The following is a 27313-nucleotide window of genomic DNA, read 5'->3' as shown; positions in this document are numbered from 1 at the left end:
GGAGCGAACCACTCAAGGAGATTCTGAATAATTTCAAAAGTGGAGTTTTTATGGGAAAGTGGAATGCCTGTGTGTGTGTGTGTGTGTGTGTGTGTGTGTGTGTGTGTGTATGTGTATGCGTGATGCTCTTCCTTTATAATGGACACTGGGGAAAAGAGGCAGGATCTCGGTTGTAGCGGACAATTATGTCACTAGATTTTATGTGCGCTTATTAGACTCACAGTAAAAACCATCTCAGCCACTTATCACTGAACTGTAGACCAAAGGATGAATGAAGAACAATAAAGAAATATTTCAAAGAAACACAAAGAGGCTTTATGTTCCCTTCTGATGGGGAACAAAAATGACCTTCCCACCAAACCCAAATTCTTGTGAAGTAAGCCTGTGGAATCCAGTTCCCCGTCAAATCATAGAAAGGGGAACTTGCTTGGAGATTTCCTGATTATATTTCCTTTCTGAAGCCGGTTTGGGGAAGCCACATTATACATCTGAGAAGGATGGTCCAAGATACTTCAAGATTATGACCAAAAAAAGTTTGTTAAATTTCATATCCTTCAAAGGAAGCATTTTGGAAATTGCTAAATAGATACGATGCATTCATTAAATACCCAATAATGAGATCACAATGACCAAAATCAATGCTCAAGCCCTAAATTTCCTCAAAAGTTGACTTGAAAATGATTGCCCATATTGTCTCCATGTATTGCCAACCCAAGGACATCAAATTCACCTTCAGGTAAGAAAAATACAAGGGCAAAAAGCAACAATTGCACAGAGAACCCCAGGAAACAAAGAGGTGTTCTTTTTCCAACCATCAACCAATTAATATTTATTGAATGAATGTCTACACACCATCATGCTGGCTTACTCTACAGAGCTCCATAACATCAGTAGGTTTCAGACAAAAACAAACACACACACACACACACACACACGTGTGCACGCACATCAACAAAACATATCTGAAGACTAGAGTTAGTCCTTGGGTGACCAGTTCATTACAACTGAGACTTAGGTCCAGTCCCTCCTTCTTGAGTTCAGACCACAGCCATGAATGACCACAAGACAGTGACTGTACATACCTGGAAGCGATTCAGAACTCTGGCTGGGGACGTTGTGTGATGCCTCCTGGAGGACGTAGGTGGACGTGGAGATGGGGGAAGGGCAGATGCTGCTGGCTGCGACGTAAGGAGGGTTGTAGGATGAGCTGTAATACTGGGAGTATTGGCTCTGAGGGAAGCCAGGGTAGGAAGGATAGTCCTGAAAAGGGAAATATCCAAGTGGTGAGTGAGAAAGGTGGCCTGGTCTTGGTCCTTTAGTAAGCTCGGTCACAGGCTGATGAAGGCGAGGGGCCTTGTGCGATGGGTCTACTCTCTTTGTCTCCCATCAGAATAAATGCTCTATGAGGGCAGGGGCTTGACTCAGAGTCAGACATCAAGAGAAGGATGGGATGAAAGAGATTACCAGTTGGGGTGTGGGGAAGTGAGGTAGAGAAGGGAAGAGGGGAAAGCAGCCAATCCAGGGGCTCTAGGTGGGGATGGGAGTGAATTCTCGCAGGGAAATGCTGGGATGATAGAAAATACATATCTCAAAGGGTCTCTCCAGGGAGCAAGGGAGCTGGGCTGTTCATATGCCAACTGCAGCCAGTCTTTGAGAGCTGCTCCCAGGGGGTATCAGTTCCCTGGCTCTTCCTGCCTGCCCCACTCACCGATTCTAAAAAACAACCTAGATATGCAGAGATTGGCAGCGGGAGGTCAGCAGGTGTACCCTGAGGGACATGGGTGTGGCCTGGCAGCATCTGCCTTGCTCACTGCTGTGTGCCCTGCGCCCAGGACAGCGATAGGCACACTCAGGCTCTCAATAAATACTGGACGGTAAAGAACAAATGAATAAGTAATAAAGACTACACACCCACATACCCAGGAGAGAGGTAACATTTTAGGTTCATAAGAGGTGCAGATACCTGCATGGCATTAGGGACTCAGAAACTTCTGTGAGGGAGTCTTGGAAAGCAAACCAAAGAATGCCAATCCTCTTTTACCAAGCTCTGCTCAAGCCAACCAGACCTCCCAACTCTTCCATAATAGCCATTGTTTCAAACTTTCTGTTTCATCACCAGAAACCAGTGCTTCTCAACCTTGCAGGGAATCGTGGGATGTTCAGCTTCTCGGGCCCCTCACAGACCTACTGATTCAGAATTTCTGGGGATGGCATTTAGGGATCTGCATTTTTGACAAGCTCCCATGGTGAAATAAACTAATTCTCAGAAAAAAGAACTGTGCTATTTACCAGTATTTTATCTATGTATATATTATACTGCAAGTAATACAAAAACATGTGAACTAATTTTTGCATATTCCAAGGTTGAAGTCATTTATATTCTTCAGCTCACTGGAGAAATAGTGCATTCCTCATATTTAAATATGTTAAATATTCTGAAAGGCCCTCTACCTCGGGCCTTTTAACACTAGCTCGAAAGCATGTTAATCTTTTTTGTTGTTGTTAATTCTCACCTGAGGATAATTTTTCCATTGATTTTTAGAGAGAGTGGGAAAGACAGAAAGATATATCACTGTGAGAGAGACACATTTATTGGTTGCCACCGCATGCGGCCCAGATCGAGCCTGCAAATGAAGTAGGTGGAATTAAACCTGGGACCCTTCAGTCCGCAGGCCAACACTCTATCCACTGAGCCAAACAGGCCAGGGCTTAATCTTTTGTTTTGAAATAAGTTTAGACAGAGCAAAGGTGCACAGATAACACAGTGTTCCCGAATACCTTGGGCAGGTCGATTCTGAATGCACTCTCTAAAGTGAAACCATGGGAATCAAACTACCAGCCAGCGCTCATCTTTAAAGTATTGCTTTAGTCCGACTGAAGCTAGCATTTATAAAGTCCCCACTGTGTGCCCGGCACGCGACACTCAGATGCTTTCACCCTTGAGAAGCCCATGGTCTGCCAAAGAGCAGACCCTTGCATTCCTGCATTCTAGATTCAGCAGTCATTGGGTGTCTCTGGCTCAAGCCAGTATGTAATATAGAATATGGCCTCTCTCATCCAATTTCTCTGCCTCTACTCTGTATCTTTCCAATGGCCATTTACAGTCTCCTCTGTGGCTTCCATACGCAGGGAAGAAGAGACTGGGATTTCTGGTGGGGGTCAGGGGCAGGAGAAGGCATTCTGGGTGCCCTGAAGAAAGGCATTCTGGGTGCCCTGATGTGATGTTTTTTAAAGGAAAGAACGGAGACAACAACTGATGGGTGTACCTGGTGCACACTTCCGAAGCCTGCAGCGCTGGTCAGTCCGTTCGCTCCTTGATAGATCCCTGCCGTGCCTGCGGGGGAAAAGGAACAGGGGCGCAGGTGAGGTTTCTTCCAGTCAGAGGGGGATGTGGAGGAGGATGCTGCAGAGAGGTGCAGTCTTCCAAGTCTAACACGTTGGGAAGATGGAACCCCAAATCTCTCTGAATCCCAGTTCTCTCAGTCAATGAATAAAATAAATAATACCTCCTCAAAAGATTGGGTGACAAAGAAATGAGATGAAACTTTACAAATGATTTATTTTAAAAAAATTGTGTGGAACATGTACATACAATGTACCCTTCTGTGTTTAAGTGTACAGGTCAGTGGTATTCAGTACATTCATATGATTGTGCAACTATTGCCATCATCCATTCCCAGAACCTTTTTCTTCTTGTAAAACTGGAACTATTTATCCATGAAACACTCCCCAGTGTACCCTCCCCTCAGTCACCGGCCCCTACCCTTCTACTCTGTCTTTTTGAATTTAACCACTTTAGGTACCTCTTATAAGTGGTATCATGCAGTGTTTGTCTTTCTGTGACTGACTTATTTCATTTAGCATAACCTTTTCATCCATGCTTTGGAACTTGTTAGACTTTCCTTCTTTTTAAGGCTAAACAATATTCCCACATCTTGTAGGTATAGACCACATCTTGTTTATCCTTTCATCCACTTAGGGATACTTGGGTTGCTTCCACTTCTTTGCTTTTGCAAATAATGCTGCAGTTTTGTGTGTGTGTGTTTTTTAAAAAAATCATTTATATGCTGTAAAATTTCCCCAATCTGAAGTATCAGTTGAAAGATTTTTAAAGTCAGCACGATGCAGTTTTAAAACATTTCCATCACTCCAAAGTTCCCTTGTGCCTATTTTCAGTGCCTATTTCACTTCTCCAGCCTCAGGCAGTCACTAATCTATTGCTGATACTAGAGTTTTGATTTTCTAGAAATTTCGCAGAAATGGGACCATACACATGTGATTATATCTGGCCTCTTTCCTTGAGTGATGCTTTAGAAATTTTTCCATGTCTTTTTTTTTTTTTTTTTTAAATATTTATGTATATATGTTTTATTGATTTTTTATAGAGAGGAAGGGAGAGAGGTAGAGAATTAGAAACATCGATGAGAGAGAGTCATCGATCAGCTGCCTCTTGTACACCCCCTATTGGGGATGAGCCCGCAACCAAGGTACATGCCCTTGACCAGAATCGAACCTGGGACCTTTCAGTCCGCAGGTCGATGCTCTATCCACTGAGCCAAACCGGTTTCGGCATAATGAGGATGTGATGCTTGGAGTTACAGCAGCTGTTTTGGGACATGAGGTCACAAGTGTAAAAGAAAAGGCCTACATGCTGAGGCTGAAGGAGTGAAAGAATAAAGAGAACCTGGTCCTTGAAGATATAGTTGAGCTGCCAAACCAAGCTTGGGAGTCCAGACTTCTTGCTAAATATACAATAAATGACATTATGGTTTAAGCCAATATTAGTTGGTTTTTTTGTTACTTGCAGCCAAAAGCATTCCTAACTGATATAATGCTACTCAGCATCAGCCAACCTCTGTCACCGGGAAATGCGAGTCAAATGCAGTTAGGCCTTCTGATTTTTCAAGAGAAGCAAAACATTTTGATTTGTACGTGAAATTTCCCGATTTTTAAAACGTAGATGACAAATTTAAAATAGTTCGACAAACCAAAACGAAAAATATGTCAGCAGGGTGGATGTGGCCTATGGATGTTCAGTTTGTGACCTCTGGTCTGAGCAGGCAGAACAACAAAAGACTCCTGTGCCCACCATGTGGCAGAAAAAGCAGCAAAGAGCCCTAGGCTGGGAGGGGCCTCATGGGCCCACAGAGTGGACAATTCGGCAGCAGCCTGGTCCCAATGATAGAGGTTGGAGGAGCCCCTAGCACCACGACACACTGGCACTGAGAGTCCAGAACCTTGGCAAAAATTCTGGAGGGTTTGGGAAAGCCCAGAAAGATGCAACTTTCCCACCAGCCCAGGGAAGGGTGGCTCAAAATGGAAACTAGGTTGAAATGCCAAAAATAAAGTCAGTTCTATTTTTTTAGCCCCTTGAGCTCACAGATTAAGATTATACATTTTATACAACAGACAGAAGAATTCACTATGTCCCTGGAATTGTGGCTCCAGCAGTGGCAGGGAACCTGTGGTGGCAGCCTATCACCCCTTTGCTAGTCTGTAAAACATTAGGGGCTGGAGTTGGGTTCATTCAAGCTCACGGGCACATTTCCACATTAGTCTACCCAAGATCCCTCTGTTTTAAAATTTGTTTCCTCTCATTCTCCGTCATTCCACAGGTAAGAATTCTATTGTCTGCGCATATTCTCGACAAAAAGGACACTCATGTTTTGTGGGCAAGTATATAATTTCTGTAAGTTCTACAGTACATTTCATATGACTTCTTAGTTTCCTCCATCAGCATTAAGTTCTTAGGCCTCATCCATGTTGCTGTGAGAATGCTTCAGCTGTCACCCTGGCAGCTGCCCAGGCCTTCCTCGTGGGCATGCTCCATCTCTCTCCTGCCCTCTGGTCTGGGAGATCAGGTGGGATCCCTCCGTCCCTTCCTACCACTACAAGCCTGCCGTGAACATCCTTGGACCTGTCCCCATGGGGCCTGTGAGTTTCCTCAGGGTGTGTTCCCAGGAGTGGGCCGAGACCCAGTGTCCCTCAGGTCTGGGTGGGAGCTCTGGGCATGGCTGCCAGGTGTGCGTTCCCAGCTGCTGTGCCAATAGTTCCCATGTCTCCCTCCCACCTTCCCCCTTCCCTCTAACCCAGTTGTCATAGTCCCTCTTGCTGATTTCTGCTGTCCTGATAGGCCAAACATGCCAGCTCATCTGCTGTCTGTAACTTAAGAGTCCTCTGACTCTGCACATCCTTCCTCCTGGGGCTCGCTGCCTCCTCTTTTCAAGGAGGTGGTGACAATCCCCACGAAATCCTCGCCTTCTTCTGGGCCAAGCTCAGCTTTAACTTAATCCAAGCCCCTGGATGCCTCTGTTACTGGCATTAGCAGTTGGACCACTAATAACAATAGCCCCCATTTACTGAGCACTTACTACCTTCCCCAAGGCTGGTCACTTTACATGCTTTATCTTGTTTATTAATCTGCACCACAGCCCTAGGAAGCAGGTCCCTCTAGGAAGTGCAGGGCCAGGGTTCAGGCCCGGGTCACGCTGACTCCGAAGCCCAGGCTCCCAGCCAGCGTGCAGCCCTGACTTCGGAGCAGCTGTGGGGCTTGACACAGGTCACTGCCTGCCTCAGTGCTTTCAGGTCAACGTGATTTCACTGCACCCACGGTCTGACATGCCGTCCCAGGCAACACCCAGAAGGCTGCACGGATACTCTCAAGTGGCCCCTCCTCAATGTTCCTGCTTGGAATCCATCCCACAAAGGGTCCTACTGTGCTGGGTCCACAGTGACACTCAAATGCATGCATTCATTCATCTGAATTAAGTCTTCCTGAGGCCAGAGTCAGAATAAAACTATTTAAAACATATCAGAACTGCAAGTGAACAAGTTCTGGGTATGTAATTGGGTGTGCGTGTGTGATACGAAAAGAAGCCAGCAGTTACTGCATGAAGTGAAAAAGCCCCAGTAGGAGAGAGGCGAGTCTGATATGAAACCCCTCTGCTCAACTCCCCCAGCTTGGCCCAGGTTCCAGAAAGGAACAAACCACTGGTCCTCACAGGTCAGTTTTTCTGTTTTGCTTTTCCAAGAATACAGAGTGGTGGGGCCAGGGCTTGTGATCATTCACCTGGGCATTCACTCACGTATTCACTAAGTCGCTGCCGGGTGACAAGTATGTGCCGAGATTTCGATCTCGAGAAAGAGCCTTCTTGGATCTCAGGCCTGGAAGCGGGTGGAAGACAACAGAACCCACATGCAATTGATTATTTGCCCTGGCGATTACAGACAAGTGGTTGAAGTTTCTATGCCTCCGTGTTCCCACCTGTAAAACGGAACTAAGCATAGTTTATTCATCTGGTTTATTATGAGGCTTCTAGGAGATATATGGGGCAGGGCCCAGCACAGAGTATTCAATAAGCAGGGATTCTTACTGTTTGTGCATTAGTAATCACCACTGGAGATGTCAAGAATTCTAGTATTTCATTGATTCACCATTCTAAAAAAATACTCACGAGGCTAAAAGTATTCAGGGAAGGTTAAAATAAAAATACAAAACAACTTCGATAGGACCAAACAGCTGATCCTGAATGAAAACAAAAGGATTTTGGGGATGCAGACTGAGCGCTCAGCTTTGCAACCAACAGTGCCAAACGGCCCATCTGCCAGGAGGAGAGGAGGCGTCCACATTTTTCTGGCTGACACGGAGTCGTCTAGTCCGTTTTGCCATCTTAACAATCCAAACACACCCCCAGAGCCCGCCCCACATCTTTGCTCCACGTGCAGTCCAGCCCACATCTGTGTTTAATAAAATCAGTTGCTAAATGTCACAATGGCCTCATTCACAGGTAGCATAAAGCATATTTAACTGCCAATAAAACAATCCGCATTCCTGAGAATGCCATTTCAGATAGGCTGCCCTGTCACCGTGTCTCTGCCACACGAGTGGGAGTGATGCCCGGGGCAGAGACGGGGGAGAAAGGGGCGGAGGGGCGCAAGACCGCTGCCGAGGAGAAAGCGCCCACTCTCGGACCCGTGCGTGCTGGTGCGGAGAGATGTCTCACGTGCAGAGCGAGGTGGACAAAAGCCAGAGGCAGAACCGTGAGGCTGCTCTGAGCACACAGGAGACTAAACGTTGCTGTTTGTTCATTTCATGATGAGTTGGAGGGCCTCTTAGAGAAGGTGGTGGTTGAGCAGGGGCTAAATGGATGGGGAGGAACCAGCCACATGAAGGTCTGGGGAAAAAGCATTCCAGGTTGAGGGAAACAGCAAGGTAAGGCCCCAGTGGGAGGAACAGAGAGAAAGCCAGCGTAGTGAAAGGGAGAGGAAGTGGGGAGGCAGAATCTGTAATGAGGTCAGAAGATTTTCAGGTGCCGAATCATGCAGGGCTCGGCAGGGGGAGGCACAGCAAGGCAATGGCATTTATTTCTGATGCAACGGGAAGTCCCCATTAGAGACCTCTAAGCAGGAAAGTGACATGATCTGACACAGCACGGGGAAGGGTTGACTGTGTGACTTCTTGACTCCGTGCAGTAGAAACAGATCAGGGGGTCACAATGGATCCCAAGACCAAATGCATTGTTCTTACTGCCAGGATCCCCTCTGGAGGGATTCTTGCGAACGGTCCACCAGAACGATCAGAGTTTCTGAGGCAAATTGTAGATGTTGGAGAGAGATTTCACTGAGAGAGTGTCCTGGGAAACAGCGAGGTTAGACCTATCTTACACTGTCCTGGTGGAAATCTGGGAAGGGCAGAATATGTGACCCGGACCAATCAGTGCAACACATTCCCCGGACTGCCACAACCACAAGCCACTTGCCTACGGTCTGTGCATAGACCATGGGGCTGTGCCTCTGCACTAAGCACATCCAATGAAAGGGACTCCGCAGACATTGCTTGGGAAGAAGATGGGAGCTGTTGCAGCCACCTGACCAGCACAAGGGCCCTTGGGTATTTATCATATATATCTGCCCACCTCACAAAAGAAATAACATACCCATGTTTCACTGATCAGATATGCCAAGAACGTCCGTTGAAAGATAAGCATGGATGATGGCATCATCATCCTTGATGCTCCTCCTCCTCGCATGGATCTAAATATCATCACCAATTTCTGTGAACAGAGCCTCTTAGATACCATGCAAGTCTGTCCACTTTTCTCCATCTCCCCCATCACACCTCCACTTCCACGCCTCTGTCATCTCATTACATGAGGTCTGCACTCCCTTCACTGATTTTCCTGCATCTGTCCTGAGCCTGGTTCAATCCGTTAACCTCTTGGCCAGATCAGTAAGAGCCTCTCTCTGGCTTCCATCGCATGCCTAACTCTTCCCTGTGTCCACAGGACGTGTGTGATCTGCCTCTCCCCTGGCCTCACTGAGCACCCCTTTCCCCCCTGTTGTGAGTTAAACTATGTCCCCTAAAAAGATATATTCAAGTCCTAGCCCTCAGTGAAGGTGACCTTATTTGGAAATAGGGTCTTTGCACATGGAAGCAAGTTAAGATGAGGTCACAATGGATTACAATGGGCTCTAATCCAATGACCGGTGTTCTCATAAGAGAGAAATTTGGACATAGACAGGCAGAGGGAGGAATGCCATGTGAAGAAGGAGACAGAGACTGGCGTGATGAATCTGTAAGCCGAGGAACATCAGGGACTGCTGGCAACCCCCAGAAGCCAGGCGGGAGGCAACGAAGGATTTCCCCGAGGCTCTCCAGGAGGAACTGACCCTATAAATGCCTTGACTTTGGACTTCAGGCCTCCAGAACTGTAAGAGAATACACGCGTTGTTTAAAAGCGGCCAGTCTGTGTACTTCATTCTAGCAGCGCTAGGAACCTCCCCGACAACATCGCCTTTCTCCTGTGGCCTGGGCGGCTAGAACATCATTTTAGGATGTCCGTGTTTGCTCCTCTCTGCCCAGAATCCCATCCCCCCTTTTTAAAAAAAAATATATTTTATTGATTTTTTACAGAGAGGAAGGGAGAGAGATAGAGAGCTAGAAACACCGATGAGAGAGAAACATCGACCAGCTGCCTCCTGCACATCCCCTACTGGGGATGCACCAGCAATCAACATACATGCCCCTGACTGGAATCGAACCTGGGACCTTTCAGTCTGCAGACCGACGCTCTACCACTGAGCCAAACCAGCTTCAGCCAGAATCCCTTCTTGTAGCTTAGCAGGTCTCAAACGTTAGTGCGCACAGGAATCATCAACAGATCCTGTTACAGGACCAGATCCTGCAGGTTCAGGGTGAGAGTGAACACTCCCAGGTGATGCCATGTTGCCAGACTTGCCAGATGGGGGACAACAGTGGAGGCCTTGACCCCTCCCACACTGGCTACTCCTTTTCTCAGGCCTCCTCTCCGATGTGACCTCCTGACCACACTCTACCCCCGCCCCCCCCACGCTATAGCACCTTATACATTACTCTGGTTGTTTTTTCATTGGGCACCAGCGGCATCCTCTGAGCTCCGCGCTTAGATACACACTGATCATCTTATCTCCTTCCCACTAGGGTGCGAGCTACATGAGAGCAGGGGCTTTGCCTTCTGTTCGCTGTTTATGCCCAGTTTCTAGAAGAGTCGGAGTTCTCTGGAAATAACTTTTGAAAAAAGAAAGGAATGTCTGTCTTGTTCTTGGCCCCATTTTCAGCTTCTACCACAGTACCTGGCATCTAACAAACATCCAGTAGCTATTCACTGAGTGAATAAATCAAAAAAAGCGAGGGAATGGTCCATGGCAGTTTCTGATTATGGAGCATGTACGATGTGCCAGGAATGATGCTAATTCCCTACCTTGGTGAACCGAGCTTATCCCACTGACAAGAACTGAACAAAGGCTCTTCTCTGGTCCCTTTTCAAGCATTTCACCAATATTTAGCGAGCAATAGCCAAGAAGATAGAAATCACTGCTCAGTGGAGCTGACCTCCTAGTGGGAAATGGATGACGGGATGAGTATGTAAACAATGTGTTGGATGGGGATGAGGTGGAGATAATAAAACAAGGGTGGGATCTAGGAACGTGGGTTCATACAGGTTGAATGGCCAGGGGAGGCTCTACATTTCTGTAAAGATGGAGGCCTGGAGGTAAAGAGGTTATAAGTGGGAGAGCTGGGGTTCGAACCCGGGACTGCCTGACTCTGGGGCCTGCTGTTTCTCATCTCAGTGTTCTCCTACTCCCAACCTGCTGGAATTTCCACCGGCTGGAAGGTTCATTAGCAGTTTCCGTGGGTGTTTGATTTCACCTCGCTCAAAATTCCGTTCTCCTCTTCCCCCCAGCGTGCGCCTCGCTACCGCACTCGCTGCACAGGGTTCTGATCGCCCTCCCCCCCCCCCCCCCCCCGCCACCCCCACCAGATGGCTGCCTGCTGGCCCGTTTTGATCATGTTTGGCGATGCCAGGCGCCTGCACGGTGGCTGCGCTGCACTGAAGCCCTGCAGAGAGCACGTTCCTAACTCGCTGGCAGCCAGGCCTCAGCACGAGGGGAGGGTGTGTGGAGGCCAGCGGCTCGCCCTGGGGCAAAGAGGCCAACATCTGGTTTGTGACAGGATGGCCATCCAAGAAGCCACGGAACAGCCTCTGGTCTAAAGTTTCCCGGCAGTAAAGACAAGCTTCTCCAAATTGATACTTCTTCAAATAGGAGGTCAAGTGTTACCAAAATGACCTCCCAGGGCGATCCTCAAACGCCTCACGAGGTCACAAATCCTACCTCTGCCCGACTTCACGGGCAAAGAGCGTCGTAAACGACGCTCCCAGGCCCCCTGCAGGAGCACCGGGCTTGCTCTCCCCGTGTCGGAATGGACCCCGCCCTTCTGCGTCCATAGCTGCCTGTTTCAGGTGTTTACCATTAGGAGTGAGACCTGTGAATTCCGAGGGGGTCCACCTAATGCACCGCAGGAGGATGTGGGAGTAACGTGCGCAGAGACCACACTTCCCGGATGGTGTCTCCCACTTTCAGATCAAAGCCGTCTTGTTCTTGGTCTTCACAGCCGTAATTCACTCCGTGCCCTGAAACCTCACGTCGCTTTTAAAGATTTGATGGTCCGAGCAGCTGCAGACCTTGGCTTTCATCTCGGCTGGATTTATTTCCCTTCTCTGGTCAGCTCTTCCAATCTTTGTAGCTTAAATTGTTTCCAAAGTTCCAGAATTTGGGTACCATTCTTCCCCACACCCACCATCACGATGGGTGTTTTTCAGGCTGTCTTAAAACGCAGGGGGTGGTCACACTTACAGGCACCTTCTAGGCATGAGGCCTGACCACGAGCCCTGCTGAGTGCTGAGGGTAAATCTCCCCATCCCTTCACAAGGAAAGCATTTAAACCAATGGATGATGGGGTAGGGACTCTGAGGGTCAAGGTTAACATCACTGGTAATAAGAAAGACCCATGTTATATAGCAGCCCCTGATAAGATGCACTGAGGGCATGACATCACTTGTGTGGTCTTCTGGCCCCAAATGTACAACCTTAATTTAATCATGAGAAAACATCAGACAAAGCCAAACTGGGGGCCTTTCAACAAAATGCCCGACCAGTATGCATCAAAGGGTCAAGGTCATGAAAGACTGAGGGTCTGGCCCAGACTGAAGACCAGAGAGGCATCACAACTAACTGCCATGTGAAATCCTGGATTGGATCCTGGAACAGAAAATGGACGTTTGTGGAAAAATGGGTCAATTTCAAATAAAGTCTGTAGTTCAGGTAAGAGCATTATGCCGCTGTTAATTTCCTGTTTCGGATGACTGCATTATGGTTCTGTAAGATGTTCACATGGGGGGAGGGAGGAAGGTACACGGGAGCTCTCTATACTGGTTTTGCCACTTTTTTGTAAGTCTAAACTTCTTTTAACATGAAAAGATTAAAAAAAATATACAGATTCTGACTGACAGAATACATGACCCTGTGCAAGTTACTGAACCTGTGTGCCTCAATGTTGCCGTCTATAAAATGGGTATTAAAAACAGCACCCACCTGCTAGGGCTATTGTGAGACACCAATGAATGAATACATGTAGTGTGTGGAGAAGTGCATCTGATACTCAGAAATGCCAGAACAAATGCAATCCACTGATAGCATTCTTACTGCTCTCATGCTCCTATTTCCCGTTTTCTGGGAGAGAATGAGGTGAAATATGGACAACAATTCAGTATATTCTGTCAGCATATCAACCTGCTACATTTCATGATATCTACCAGGGAATAAGACTTTAAAAATTAATGCAAGTTAAAAACTTTATATGAAAGTACATCAAATACATACCAACCAACAAATGAATCTAAAAATCAAGTGAATAAAAAATCTGAAGAACAGAATGGACTGGTGAATATAATAGAATCAGGGACATAGAAAAAGAGTGGATTGACAATTCTCAGGGGGAAGGGCATCTGAGGGGTGTGGGAAGAGATTGGGAAAAAATCTTTCTCCTGTGGATGAAGACAGTGGTGGGGGGTAAGGGCATGGGGTGGGGAATCAGGTTGAGGGGAGCTATTGGGGGGGAGGGAGAGAAATACCTGTAATAATCTGAACAACTATATATATATATATATATATATATATATATATATATATATATATATATGTGTGTGTGTGTGTGTGTGTGTGTGTATACATATACATATACATATACATATACATATACACATACATATACATGTGTGTGTATATATATATATATATATATATATATATATATATATATTACACATTGAACAAAACGGTGAAGGAAGCTCTGGAAAATTGGGCCTGTTTTCTCACAAGCAATCAGACACTGCAATTGAGTAGTGCATACTCCCCATGTGCCCACACTCCCCTTCCTCCCCGCTGGCTCCCCAACACTTGGCCTATCACCCTTGGCCTAATATCTTTCTTACAGTTAAAAAAATATTTCTGTGCAGTTGTGGTTGGCTGAATAATGCTTCTCAAAGATATCTATGTCTTAATCCCCAGAACCTGTGAATGTGTTAGTTTACATGACAAAAGGGACTTTTCAAATGAGATTAAATTAAGGATCTTGAAGGTGAGGGTATCCTGGATTACCCAGACGAGTTCAATGTAATCACAATGGTTTTAATAAGAAATGTAGGATGGTCTGCATAAGAGAGGAGATTGTATATGGACGCAGAGGTTGGAGAGATGTGTTTTAAAGGTGGAGGATGGGGCCACAAGCCAAGGAATGAGGGCAGCCTCTCGGTGAAATGGATTCTCCCCTAGAGCCTCCAGAAGGAACACGGCCCTGCTGACCCCGATTTTAGATTCTGACCTCCGAAACTGTAAGGTAATGGATTTCTGTTGTTTTAAGCCACTAAGTGTGTGGTAATTCCTTACAGCACCTACAGGACACCAATGCAGCACTCATTCTCTAACAAAAAGGAGGGAAAAATACAGCAGAGGCCAGCCCACCTTACTCACTTCTGTGACTTGCCCTATTCCTGTGGGCATTTGTGTTTGCTGCCTCCAGACCAGGAGTCTCATATCATTCATTCATTCATTCATTCATTCATTGTTTCATTCATTTATTCCTTCATGTATGCTTTATATTACCCACTGAGGATACAATGGAGAATGACACAGACCCCTGTCTTAAGGATCTTACAGTCTAAGTAGATATTCAAGGGCATTGAACATAACATTTAAGCTCCTGAATGATAAAAAAAAAATCATCTTCGAAAGATACACGAAATGCATTTAGCAAGTGGGCAATGTTAATTAAGTTTGTCTTCACAACAATCTGGAGGAATAGCTATCATACCCTACCCAGACCATCTTAAAAGTAATAAAAGTGGAGCTCAGGGGAGTTAAGTAACATATTTTAGGTTGCACAACTGGCAAGTGGCAGGCTAGCTCCGATAGGAGCCTCAGTTTGTTCTATTTCGCCGTGGGGAACACACCAGGCTGTTGAACTCTTGAACTCACCCTTACAGTCTGCACTTCAGCAGTGGCACATTTTATAGCGACAAACCTGGCCCAGAGCTGGCCCTGGACTGGGCTGTTTGTGGTTGCAGCCACTCTGTGACACGTTATGAGCAGATGGAAGGACTAGCCCAGAAAAAGCAGAGCAGCGCTGACTCCACGCTTGGCTGGGAGGACTTGGATCCAATCCACCTCAACAGGAACCTCTCATCAAAGCTCATGCACTGGACATTTATACCAGGAGAGGCTGGGCATTCCAGTGCACAGCCTGCAGCCAACTGCTCTGTGCAGAGATGACAGCAGATGTGGTCACCCTTGGGCACATCCAAATGCTGATCCCTCTTAACAGTCATGGGTGACAGAGCTTGATAATTGTGTCCAATGTTCGTTCCTTCCTTCTCTGTCATAGTAACAAACCGCTAGGTGAGTTGGGACCATGGCTATCATGAATAAATATTACATCTCCCAACTTCCCTTGCAGCTAGGCATGGCCTAGTGTCTAAGAACTAGCCAGTGTTGTGTGAGTAAATGTGTGGTATGCAACATCTGGGTTGTACTCTAAAGGAAGGTAGGACTCTTCCTTCCCCCTCATTTCCCTTCTCTCTGGATGGGCGAGGCCTGATGTGAGCCATCCTGGGTCATGTGACTGAAGGCAGCAACTAGGGATTGTGGAACAACAAGATGGAAGGGGTCTGGGTACCTATCTTGGCGGAGCTGCTTACACCCAGACTGTTACGTAAGAGAAAAATAAAATGCTATCCTATTGAACCACTGTTAATTCTGGTCTTTGTTACAGCAGCTGAGCACACACCCATGATATTCCTAAACCCTCATATACCACTGAAGCCAAATTAAACTCTCAAAGACAGGGTCCTGCCAATATTCTGAAAAATTTCTTAGACAGCAATTCCATTACTTATATAATTGTCAAGGAAAAGAAGTTGGGGAAGAGAATGGGATAACCCCAGACAAAAACTTGTTCTAGTGACAAATCAAGGTGCCTAGCCCAGTGGTCGGCAAACCACGGCTCTCGAGCCACATGTGGCTCTTTGGCCCCTTGAATGTGGCTCTTCCACAAAATACCATGTGCGGGCACACACGTACAGTGTGACTGAAACTTCGTGGCTCATGCGCAGAAGTCGGTTTTCGGCCTGGGCGAGTCTATTTTGAAGAAGTGGCTTTAGAACACTCAAGGGGCCAAAGAGCCTCAGTTTGTTGCTCTGCTGACTAATGAGTTTGCCGACCACTGTGTAAGCCATTACCCTCACCCAGAAGTTTTGACTTCAAGTTAAAGACATTAGTAGATTATTAAAATATTTTTTAAGTGTTTTTCCCTAGCAGTGGTCGGCAAACTCATTAGTCAACAGAGCTGCAGTTTGCCGACCACTGGCCTAGCCTGTGGCAGCTTCAATTGCCAGGTGAGCGAAGATGACACTCCCAGACATCTCAACTGAATGTGGTGCAAGAGTGATCCCAGGCATCACCAGGAAGAGCAGAAAAACCACCCTGCTGAGCCCAATAACCCAAGAATTGTGAGGAATACTACACTGTTGCTGTTTTAAGCCACTAAGTTTTGGGGCGATTTGTTATGCAGCCAATTCATACATAGGGAACTATTTTATTTTTTCTTTGTATTTCCCCAGGACCAGTTATAGTTCCTCAAAACCTTCTCTTCTCTTCAAAGCAATGAGCATAACTGCAATCATTTCATTAGTGGATTATCTGTTCACATGCTTAAGTGGTGAGGAGCACTTGGGAGTTCTCAGTCCTAGACTCAGAACCAGGTTCTTCCACCCTCTGTTTTGTGATCTTTTGGCAGGTCACTTTGCCTCTCTGGGACTCAATTTTCTCGTCTGCAAAATGGGAGAAATATTAATACTTACATCATGAGAGATGAAAGGAGATAATGTTAGTTAAGCACCTGGTACAGTGGCTGGTACATAGCATGTCCTCAATTAATATTTGTTGATGAAGAAATGATAACAGAGTTCTACAAATACTCAATGGTTGCATGAATCAACTGCTCACTGTCACTGTCTTAGTGACACCTTGCCTGATCACATGATGGAAAGGTGCTACTTGCTGTTCCTACCACCACACCCCTGACCCTCCTGATGACTCGACTGTGTTCTTTATCCATAGCATTTACCACCCTACAGTATAATGTCCCTGTGTATCCTATTCCCTATAGTGGTTTTTGTCTGTCTTTTCCGCTACAAAAATAGATTCCTTTTGTCTATTTTGTCCCTTTGCGGCACCCCAAGTGTCTGGAATCATGCCCAGCATGCAGTAGATGTCAACAAACATTTGTTGAATGAATGAGTAAATGCAGTAAGTTTTCATGGGGACCATGAGGCCCTTCACTTTTTCAAAAGACACTTTAGCACCATATATTGAAAATGGTCCTGAAGACTAAGTCTTCGATGACTCTGATGTGAGGGGTGCCCCTGGGAGCTGTAAACCAAACGCAAAACCCCAATGGGAAGGGCTGTGCTGGTCCACGCTGCCCTGCACCGCTCCACACAAACAAGGCTCACGAACCCCTTCCCAATGCCCTCTCTCAAAAAACACAGGTTAGGTCTGTGGTTAAAATAACTTGTTGTCTCTGGACTTCACTGGATCTGAAATCTCATCATGTTGAGTTATTCTACCTGACCATTGCAAAAATGAAATAATGATTCAAAAACCTTCCAGTACTGATTGGGCAGGTGTCAACTCTGTTGACTCACTCACATGGGACAATGATGATGATGCAACAACCTTAACTGGAAAACCACATGCCAGGAAAGCCCCTGCGAGCTTTATTCATATTAACTCATTTAACTCTCATAACAATTCTACGAAGTGGGTGTTGTCATCAAGCCATCATACAGATGAGAATACTGCGGGTCAGAGAGGTTAAGAAACTTGTCCAAGGCCACGCAGCTAGAAAATGCTAAGTTAGGCCAAGTTATAAATGAAAGAAGTATTGCCTTCTGAGTGCAGCCCTGTAGGAAGGATGTGGTCCACACTCGTAGCCGTGGGCAGCTGCGAAGAAAAAAGACCAGCTCCAAGGCCGCCTCCTGGGCTCGGCTGTAGCTGGAAGGCACCTGACACATTCTTCCTGAGACTTCTACGTGACCTCCCCAGGCTGAACGCTTGCTTCCCCTTTTAAAACATTCCCTTTCCATGGGTTCCCTGCCTGTGCCTTCGGTGGGGCTTAAATATACATCTGCACCACGCTGAACTTTCATTCCCCTGGAGTAAGTTTGCCAGTAAAAACAAAAGTGGCCTCAACATGTAGAAGTTCACAGAAAAGCCCTTTTATGGAAAAATGTAACATTCATGCTCTTGGGCACTGAGCTCTGTAGGAGAGCGGAGGGAACATTCCTTTATCACAGCTCCATAGGCTGGAAGGGGTCTCAGGGGCTGACTCTCTCCCCCGCTCCCCTCCCGCCTTCCCTTCTTTAAGCATTTATAGTTGTCTGATGGGTGCTACTCAATGTCCATTTCCTCAGCCCAGGATCAATGTGACCATAGGTGGCCATTCCACACAAGCCCAGCCCCTAAAACAATACCTGAGGATATCTGTTTTCCTGATCTGGCTTTGCTCCTTCTGGGTTCTCCCTTCTCTAGCCTGCCTGGAATCTGGAGGTGAGGTTGGAGGAGAAGCAGCCATCTTATGGCTATGAGATGGCATGAATTAGGATGAAAGCTAGAGACTAAGGATAGCAGGGGAGACAGACAGAGGGAAGCTGGGACACTGGCTGAATGAACTCTACAATGTATGCCAGATGCTCTGGGTCCTGTGAGATAAGAGGTATGTCTGTCACACAGAAACTCAAATATAGCCCAATTCCTGTTCTTTACAGATGGGGAAACTGAGGATCAGAGTCAGAGACAGAATTAATTAGAACCCAGATTTATGTGTTAAGACTAAATAGATGAGTCCCTTTCCAATTCTCTTTTAACCTCTCTCATAGGCAGCCTCACTCAGTGGTTCAGAGTTTGGACTCTGGAGCTAGATTGCTTGGGACCAAATCCTGGCTTCACTGCTCCCCAGGTGAGTGACCCCAAACATGTTACTGGCCCTCTCTGTGGCTCAGTTTCCTCCTCTATAAAATGGACACAGTAATAATTTCTATATTATGCAGTAGCTGTGACATTTAATGAAGCAGCATCTGGAACACAGAAAGCATTACATAAATATTAATTATTACCAGGTCACGGAGAAAATCTCTAATACTCATGAATCTCTCTTTTCAGCTAAGAGAGAACAGCTTTGGGTTTGGAGCCTTGGCTAGAATTTAATAATACTGCTGTATTTTCAGTGATTTTATTTTTACCGATTCCTTCCATTTATGGCAAACAATACTAGCTTTCCACTCAAGGCAGGGCTATAAATTTGCCTTTTAAAATGAATTTATTTTAAGCCAAAAGAAGTCTGTAAATAAAAAAAAAAATAGTTCAGCTGGTACTTAAATGTGACAAAATTGTGAATATTATATTTGAGTGCCTGAGGTTTGGGAAGCACTTTCTGGAACAAGGAAGAAGCATCTGCAGCACCCACCCTGCAGCCCCCACTCCACGGCCATGGCAGACATCACTAATCAATCCCTGCATGCCTTCCCACGGAGGCTGGCAAGGCCTCAGATGTTCAGTGAGTGAAATTCACCAGTGGCTTTGTGGATGGGTCTTCTCTGACAGAATCTAGTACCCGATGCTGCTGTGATTTGGTGACGGAAAGACCAGAGTGGGTTGTTGTCAGTGGCTGAGAGGCCACGAGACCTGGTAGGTTTAGGACTGGGTATTTTTCCATCTGTATAGACAGAGCTGAATGTGACTTGCATAGACTATCTCTGGAAGGACACCCAAAGAACTGGTGACAGGGGCTGCTCCCGGGGAAGAGTCGTGTGTGGCCATGGGGCAGGGCATGTGTTAACTATTCAAAAGCTCTAATGTACCATGAAAGGAAAGGGCATGCGGGGAGGGGAAGGGCTCTGGTGAGTTGGATTGCCAAGTTTCTCACTTTCCAAGGATCAGAAGGACCTTCAAACACTGGAGAACTGAAAGCAGGTTTGTCTAAGAATTCCAGCTCCTGGGGTAGGGGTGGCAGCTGAGCTGTTCCAGCAGGTCAGGGGGTGTCATGCCCGTGGCTGGATACCTAACTTCCCTGCGGGAGGGTGGTTTATTCCTCCATCAGGCCCACGCTGCTTACCTTTGGGAGCCTCCTGGGGTGCTGGCCCCCTGCAGCTCTGAGCTTACAGATGGGGCACACGGAGGGGTTACCTGAATACGTGCCTCCGTGATAAGCCCCTGGATCTCTCTCCCCTCCTCTGCCCCACAGACACTCCCATTTCTAGAAACAGTTCAACACAGTGTTAACAGCACTGAATGCTGACCAGAAAGCCTGAGCTCAGATCCAAGCTCCACTTCTTCCTAGCTGTGTGACCTCAAGCAGATGGCTTAATGTCTTTGTGTTTTAGTCTCCTCTTTTGTCACATGAGGCTAATTTCATCACTTACATGTTGGCATTGTTGCTGTCAACCATAAAGTGTACTGAGACCAGCTACTGCTATATGGTTGTGATAAAAAAATAAAATAAAACAGGAGCATCAATGATGAGAGAATCATTGATTGACTGCCTCCTGCACACCCCATACGGGGAGTCGAACCTGGGACCCTTCAGTCCATAGGCCAACACTCTATCCACTGAACCAAACTGGCTCTGGCTATACGGTTGTCATTTTTATGTGATGATGAGTGTGTCACAGAAAGGGAAATAACAGAAGCAACGGGCCTGCACGTGCTGAGTGTCTCAGAGGCCACTTACCAAGGAACTTCCCCCAGATCCCCTACTCAGGAAGACATGAAGGGGGCAAATAACGGGGTCATATCATTCTTCAAAGACCACACTGTTCCCACTCTCGTATGGAACAGTATTTACAAACTGGGCAGACCCACTGGTGGGCCATGAAATGTGCCTACCAGAAGAATCCACCACTGTAGAAGAGAGAGACTTTAGTGCTGAAAGTGGCCAACACTTGTCTGGTGCATGGTCCGTGCCAGGCAAGGCTACATGTTGCACTTTCCCAAGTAACTTAGTGAAGAAGCTGAAGCCCAGGGGAATTAAACAGTTTCCATGGTCATGCAGTGAGCAGTAAAATCAAATGTGAACCCAGGCAGTCTGGCCCCACAATCAGTATCCTTTATCACTATAAGATCCCCTGCCTCAAGAGAGAACAGAAAATACTGGGACTTGCAAATGTTTTCTGTCAAGGGTCACACAGTTAATATTTTCTGCTTTGGCCGTATGGCCTCTGTTGTAACTGCTCAACTTTGCCCCTGGAGTGTGAAGGTAGCCATCGGCTGGGTGTCAATGAATGAACGTGGCTGTGTGCCAATAAAACTTTATTTGTGGACAATGAAATCTGAATTTCATGTCACTTTTATGTGTCTTCTTCTGATTCCCCTCTTCCCCCAACCATCAGAATGTGTAAAAACCATTCTTAGCTCCTGGGGATGAAAAGATAGATGGTGGGCAATTGGGCCTGCGGTCCCATGCCTGGTGTAGCTAAGAAACTGGAAACTCACTGATACAGAGCCTTCACCCACACCTGCCCTCCTGTTTCTAGAAGCCTTTACTCCCTTCTTTAGAAAGGCCCCTCAGGAGACACAGGCGGCACAATTCTCCGTCTATTCTATGAGCAATGTCAAATTGCCAAACACTTAAGAACAGGAAGTAGAATGGTGGCTGCCAGGGGCCGGGGGAGGGGAAAATGGGAGTTGTTATTCCATGGATATAGTTTCAGTTCTGAAACTCGAAAACGTTCTGGAGATCTGCTGCACAAGAATGTGCAACGTTACTGTAACAGCACTGTACTGTAGACTGAAAAATGGTTAAGATGGTAAGTTTTACGATATGTGACTTTTACCACAACACACACACACACACACACACACACACCCCTCTCAAGGTTCCTTCTGGCCTCTGTGCATCTGTCCCCGGAGCATTCGAGTGGGCAGAAGCAACATTTGACCTGTCCTACTGCTAAGTGTCAGACCCTCTCCTGCTGGCAGGGGACAGAGGGGTCTTCCGTGACTTTTGACCCTCTTGTCTAGGGCCACAGGGAGCCAGGAGTCTCCCAGGCTGGGTCAGGACAGGGCCACTAAGGGGCTGCTCACCCGCCTGCCTGTCCCCACGGTCCATGCCCTCCTCTCTCCCAGACGAAGGAAGTCACCACCCCGCTGGCCTCCCTGCGCTCAGCCCTCTGGGGCTGACAGAGCGCTCTCCACGTGGCAGACTCTGCTAGAACCCACAGTGCGTCAAACGGTGTTCCCAAACCTCCAATTCCTGCCCATCCAGAGCCTCAGGATATGATCTTCTTTGGAGAGAGGGTCTTTGCCGTAATCAAGGTAAGGGTTCAGATGAGATCCTCCTGGGTCAGGATGGGCCCTAAATCCAATGAGAGACAGAAAAGGACGAGACACCGAGCGGAGAAGAAGTGAGGATGGAACAGAGACTGGAGGGACACGTCTACGAGCCAAAGCACTCTGGGAGCCCTCAGAAGCGGGAGGAAGCAGGAGAGAGTCCTTCCCTACAGCCTTTCGAGGGAGCCTGGCCTGGCTGCACCTCGGTTTCACGCTTCTGGCTGTTGGAACCTGGAGAGAAGACATTTTTGTTGTCTTAAGCTACCTGGCATGCAGTCATTTGTGACAGCAGCCCAAGAAAGTCAGACAGAACCCGAGGCTCATTCTGTCCCTGCCCTTGGCATCATCTCTTCCCTCCCCGGCCTTCGTGACCTCCACTCCAGCCACGCTGGTCCCTTTGCTGCCCCTCAGGCACGCCAGTGCACAGCCCCCTTTGCAGTGCTGTTCCTTCTGCTAGAATGCCCTTCCCCAAGGGTTCCCTTCCTTTCCTTTTCTTTGTTCACCTTCTCAGCGAGGCTTTCCCGATCTCCCACTCCTGCCTCAAAGAGGAGATGGTCTGTACCAGTTTCTAATCTCCTCCTCTACTCTATCTTTCTATATGAATTCATCGTTGTCCAAAACACTCAGGACAGAGAATCTCATTTACTGCCTATCTCTCCTGTGAGTATGTGGGCTCTGCGAGGGCGGCGTTTCTATGTGTTGTCACTGCTGTGACCCCAAACCTAGGGCTGGATGAACAAATGTTTGTTGATCGATGAGTGAGCGGGTGTGGTGAGAAGAACATGGCACCTGTGACGATGTTGGTTTTCGTGGCAAAAGGGAATTAAGGTTGCAGATGGAACTAAGGTTGCTGATTAGCTGACCCCTCAATAGGGAGAGCATCCTGGGTTATCCAGGTGGGCACCATGTTACCATTTAAACGTGGACAAGGAAGTCAGGAGAGAGTCAGAGACGGATGTGACCACAGAAGGTCAGAGTGGTGAGATGTGAGCAGGGCTTGACCCACCGTCGCTGGCTCTGAAGATGGGAGGAAGGGGCCGTGAGCCAAGGAATGTGGGTGTCTCCAGAAACTGGAAAAGGAAAGGAAACACATTCTCCCCCAGAGCCTCCAGCAGGAATGCAGGCCCCCGACACCATGGTTTTAGCTCCGTGAGACCATGCTCAATTTTTGAGCTCCAGAACTGTAACATAAACGTGTGCTGTTTTAAGCCATTGGTTCTGTGGTAATTTGTTGCAGCAGTCACAGAAAACTAATAGACTAATAATACGCATCAACAATAAGAATTCCCAGGAAATGTGGTGTTTCCTCTGGGCCATGATCTAGTCTCAGAGTCTTACACGTACGCACATAAGTATGGACTCATTCAATCCTTGTGAAAATCTCACCACAACACAATGAGGAGGCGGAGACGCCTACGCTCTGAGTCTTACAGGTGAGGACGCGGCCTAGGGAGAGGGTGGTGGGTGGCCCAGGGAGGTGACGCTGCTGCGGGTCACGCAGCTATCGAATGGCAGAGCTGGGGTTTGAACCCGGGTGGTCTGGGTTCAGAGACCACTTTCCGAACCCCCACCCTCAGGGTGACCTGAGCTTGTGTGTGCGAAGTGGTAGAACCTACCAGAAGGAGACAATTAAAGGCAAGGACTTGGGATTCAGGCCTGGAGGGAGAGTCCTGGTGGATGCTGAGCCAGAGGCAGAAGGAAAAACGCTCGTCCCTATATTCACTTACCCACATATCCTCCCAAGTTTTAAACCAAGTGGGAAAGTTGTTCAACACCCTACATGACTCTACAGAACGCCTAAAAGGCACGACTCTACAGAACGCCTAAAAGGCACGACTCTACAGAACGCCTAAAAGGCATGACTCTACAGAACGCCCGTGTTGCTAAATGTGTTTGCACAACCTTCACAGACCCCCTGGCGGGACCCGTGGACTGTGTGTACTGAAACCATGGGTGTTCAGAAACAGCTGATCCCCGGCGCCAATAGGCAAGGTTGTAAAAAAAACACCGGTATGCCTTTATTTAAAATGTGGGTGCTTCATTTAAACACTGCACTACAATGCTGATCTTGATCACTAGCTTCTGGCACCCCTGAACTGATCCACCCGGGAGCACGTCTTGCTTCCGTCCCCTGCGTCCCAGGCCTAATCCTGGTTCCGTGGCAAAAGGGACCTTTTGCCATGGAATCAGGTTTGTGACCTTTGTGACCTTTCTTCCTTGGGAGCCTCAGCTTTCTCCTCTGTCAAATGGCAATGAACTTGCTCCAAGCACTTCAGTGAGGACGGAGGGAGTGAGTGCGGGCCAAGGGCTCAGCCTGGCGCCTGGCCCTGGAAACCCTCATCCTGCCTTCAGGACGATTCAGCACCTGCCACGGAGCTGGCCACGGATTCCTGGTGCCACGAGGAAGTTGGTAGTCACTCAATATTTATCCAACAAATGCTGGCTCTCAGGACACACGATTAGAGTCGCCGCCTCAGGGTTCTGAGCTGCCGTCAGAAGAGAACAAAGGCACACGCTGGCAAGGCATTCATTATGAAATTGTTCCCCCTTGGGGAGGGGGTGGCGGGTGGTGGTGGCAGACAGAAGGGGCCGGTTTTAAAACAATAAAGTCAATTTGGTACGGTCTGCTTCAGTGTTTTGAGATCTTTGAAAGAGATATTGTGTGGCGATGGGAGGGGGCGGTCAGGGAGGGGGTTGTATTTATACTGTAAAGAGCGAGCCCTGACCTTTGCTGGCAGCGGCCTCTCGTTGGTGAACTTGCCAGGGTTTGGGCTGCCTTTGCCGCCACCGTCTTAGACTGAGACTAATGCAAGCCAGCTGAGCGGCGGGGCCTTGACCGACCTCTTTTGCTTGGGTGGTTTCAGTTTTTGTAGAGCCCAGCTACCTCAGGGACAGAACACAGCCCTCAGCTCCAAGCCTCTTGCTGCTCATGTAGGAACCCCTGGGTGGGTGATCCTGTGGGTTGAACTGTGTCCCCCGAAAAGGTATGCTCAACTCTTAACCCCTGGTACCTGCGAATGTGACCTTATTTAGAGATGGGGTCTTTGCAGATGCAATCTAGTTAAGATGAGGTCATACCGGGTGAGGGTAAGACCTAATCCACTGACTGGTGTCCTTATGAGAGGAGGGAGATTTGGGCACAGCACAGAGGGAGGATGCCAGGTGAAGACTAAGGCAGACATAGGATGCCAAGGATTGCCAGCAGCCAACAGGAGCTGGGAGAGAGGCATGGGGCACCTTCTCTCTCAGAGCCTCCAGCAGGAACCAACCTGCCATACCTTGATTCAGACTTCTGTTCTCCAGAACTGGGAGCCAGTTAGTGCAGTGGTTCTCAACCTTTCTAATGCCACGAGCGACCCTTTAATACAGTTCCTCATGTTTTGGCGACCCCCAACCATAAAATTATTATTTATTTATTTTTTTAAAAATAAATCTTTATTGTTCAGATTATTACAAATGTGATCCTCTTCCCCCCCTCAATCGCTCCCCTCCACCAGGTTCCCACCCCACCCTCTGTCCTTTCCCCATCCCCCATTGTCCTCATCCATAGGTGCAGTTTTTGTTCAGTCTCTTCCCGCACCCTCACTCCTCTTTTCCCCGAGAATCGTCAGTCCACTCCCCTTCCATACCTCTGATTCTATTATATTCACCAGTTAATATTGTTCATCAGATTTTTTTAATTCCCTTGGTTTTTAGATTCACTTGTTGATAGTTACGTATTTGTTGATCATAATTTTTATCTTTATCTTCTTCCCCTTCCTACAATAAATAACCCCCTTCAGCAATTCATATAATTCTGGTTCGGCAGTGATGAACTCTTTTAGCTTTTTTTTATTTGTGAAGCTCTTTAACTGTCCTTTGATTCTGAGTGATAGCTTTGCTGGGTAGATTATTTTTGGCTGTAGGTTCTTGCTATTCATCACCTTGAATATTTCTTGCCATTCCCATCTGGCCTGCATGGTTTCTGTTGAGAAATCAGCTGACAATCGTATGGGTGTTCCTTTATAGGTAACTACCTGCTTTTCTCTTGCTGCTTTTAATATTCTCTCTTTGTCTTTTGCTCTTGGAATTTTAATTATGATGTGTCTTGGTGTGTTCCTCCTTGGATTCCTTTTGTTTGGGGTTCTGCGGGCTTCCTGGACTTGTAAGTCTATTTCTTTCCCCAGGTGGGGGAAGTTTTCTGTCACTATTTCTTTCAATATTCTTTCTGTATCTTGCTCTCTCTCTTCTCCTGGAATCCCCATAATTCTGATGTTGTTTCGCTTGAAATTGTCCCAGAGGTTTCTTACACTATCTTCAACTTTCTGGATTCTCTTATCTTCTCCCTTCTGCAGAGGAGTGTCCTCTGGCTCTTCGTGTTCTAAATCTTTGTCTTGATTCTTGTGATCTTCCAGTCTGTTTTTAGGACTTTGTATAATATTCTTTATTTCAGACAATGTTTTCTTCATTTCTTGTTGATCCCTTATTATTTCTAGTTGCTCTCTTTTAATATCCTCATAGGTCTCATTTATTTTATCGGCCTTTTTTAGGATATTGTTGAATAACCTTATAACTGTAGTTTTGAACTCAATGTCCAATCTTTTCTTTTCCTCCATCTCCTTCCTTTGTCTCCTTCCTCTTGTCTGCATTTTAGTTGTTTCCCTGATTTGATGGAATAGCTTTGTGTTCTAGGTGTTCTGGTAGAGCCCAGTAGCACAGCCTTCCCAGTTACCTGCGGTGGACAGTCTTGGTGTAGCCCTTTGTGGGCTGTGTGTGCAATCTTGTTGTTAAGCCTTGCTTATTGTTGGTATCACTGGGAAGCTTTGATCTCCAAACCAATTGGCTGTGAGGATCAGCAGAGTCTCAGCTAGGAGGGCTTCTATACTCTGCTTGGATAGGGCGGGGTCTCGGGGTGGCGCAGACAAGCTTTGGTTCCCTGTCAGTCTCGCCTTAGAAAAGACCTGTTCTCGGAGAGTTTCGGAAGATTGGTTGCAGGCGCGCGCACCTCTTTGGTAAAGGCACAAACAAGCTTTGGGTTCCTGCCAGTCCCTCCTTAGAGAAAGCCAGCCTCTGG

General features: G+C 47.1%; 1 protein-coding gene across 1 annotated transcript in view; it reads right to left on the bottom strand.

Moving 5' to 3' along the window:
* Positions 1–27313, bottom strand: part of EYA2 (EYA transcriptional coactivator and phosphatase 2) — a 201420-nt gene that overhangs the window by 70068 nt on the left and 104039 nt on the right. Inside the window, exons 6-7 of the mRNA XM_036419140.2 lie at positions 3267–3334; positions 1083–1260 (exon numbers count right to left, since the gene is read on the bottom strand). Of these exons, the coding sequence (XP_036275033.1) occupies positions 1083–1260; positions 3267–3334 (246 nt within the window). The remainder of the gene's footprint in view (positions 1–1082; positions 1261–3266; positions 3335–27313) is intronic.

The sequence above is a fragment of the Pipistrellus kuhlii genome, unplaced genomic scaffold, assembly GCF_014108245.1.
Source record: "Pipistrellus kuhlii isolate mPipKuh1 unplaced genomic scaffold, mPipKuh1.p scaffold_m20_p_6, whole genome shotgun sequence".
NCBI classification, from domain to species: domain Eukaryota; kingdom Metazoa; phylum Chordata; class Mammalia; order Chiroptera; family Vespertilionidae; genus Pipistrellus; species Pipistrellus kuhlii.
The sequence above is the reverse complement of the archived record's forward strand: the minus strand, read 5'-3'. Positions and strand labels throughout refer to the sequence as shown.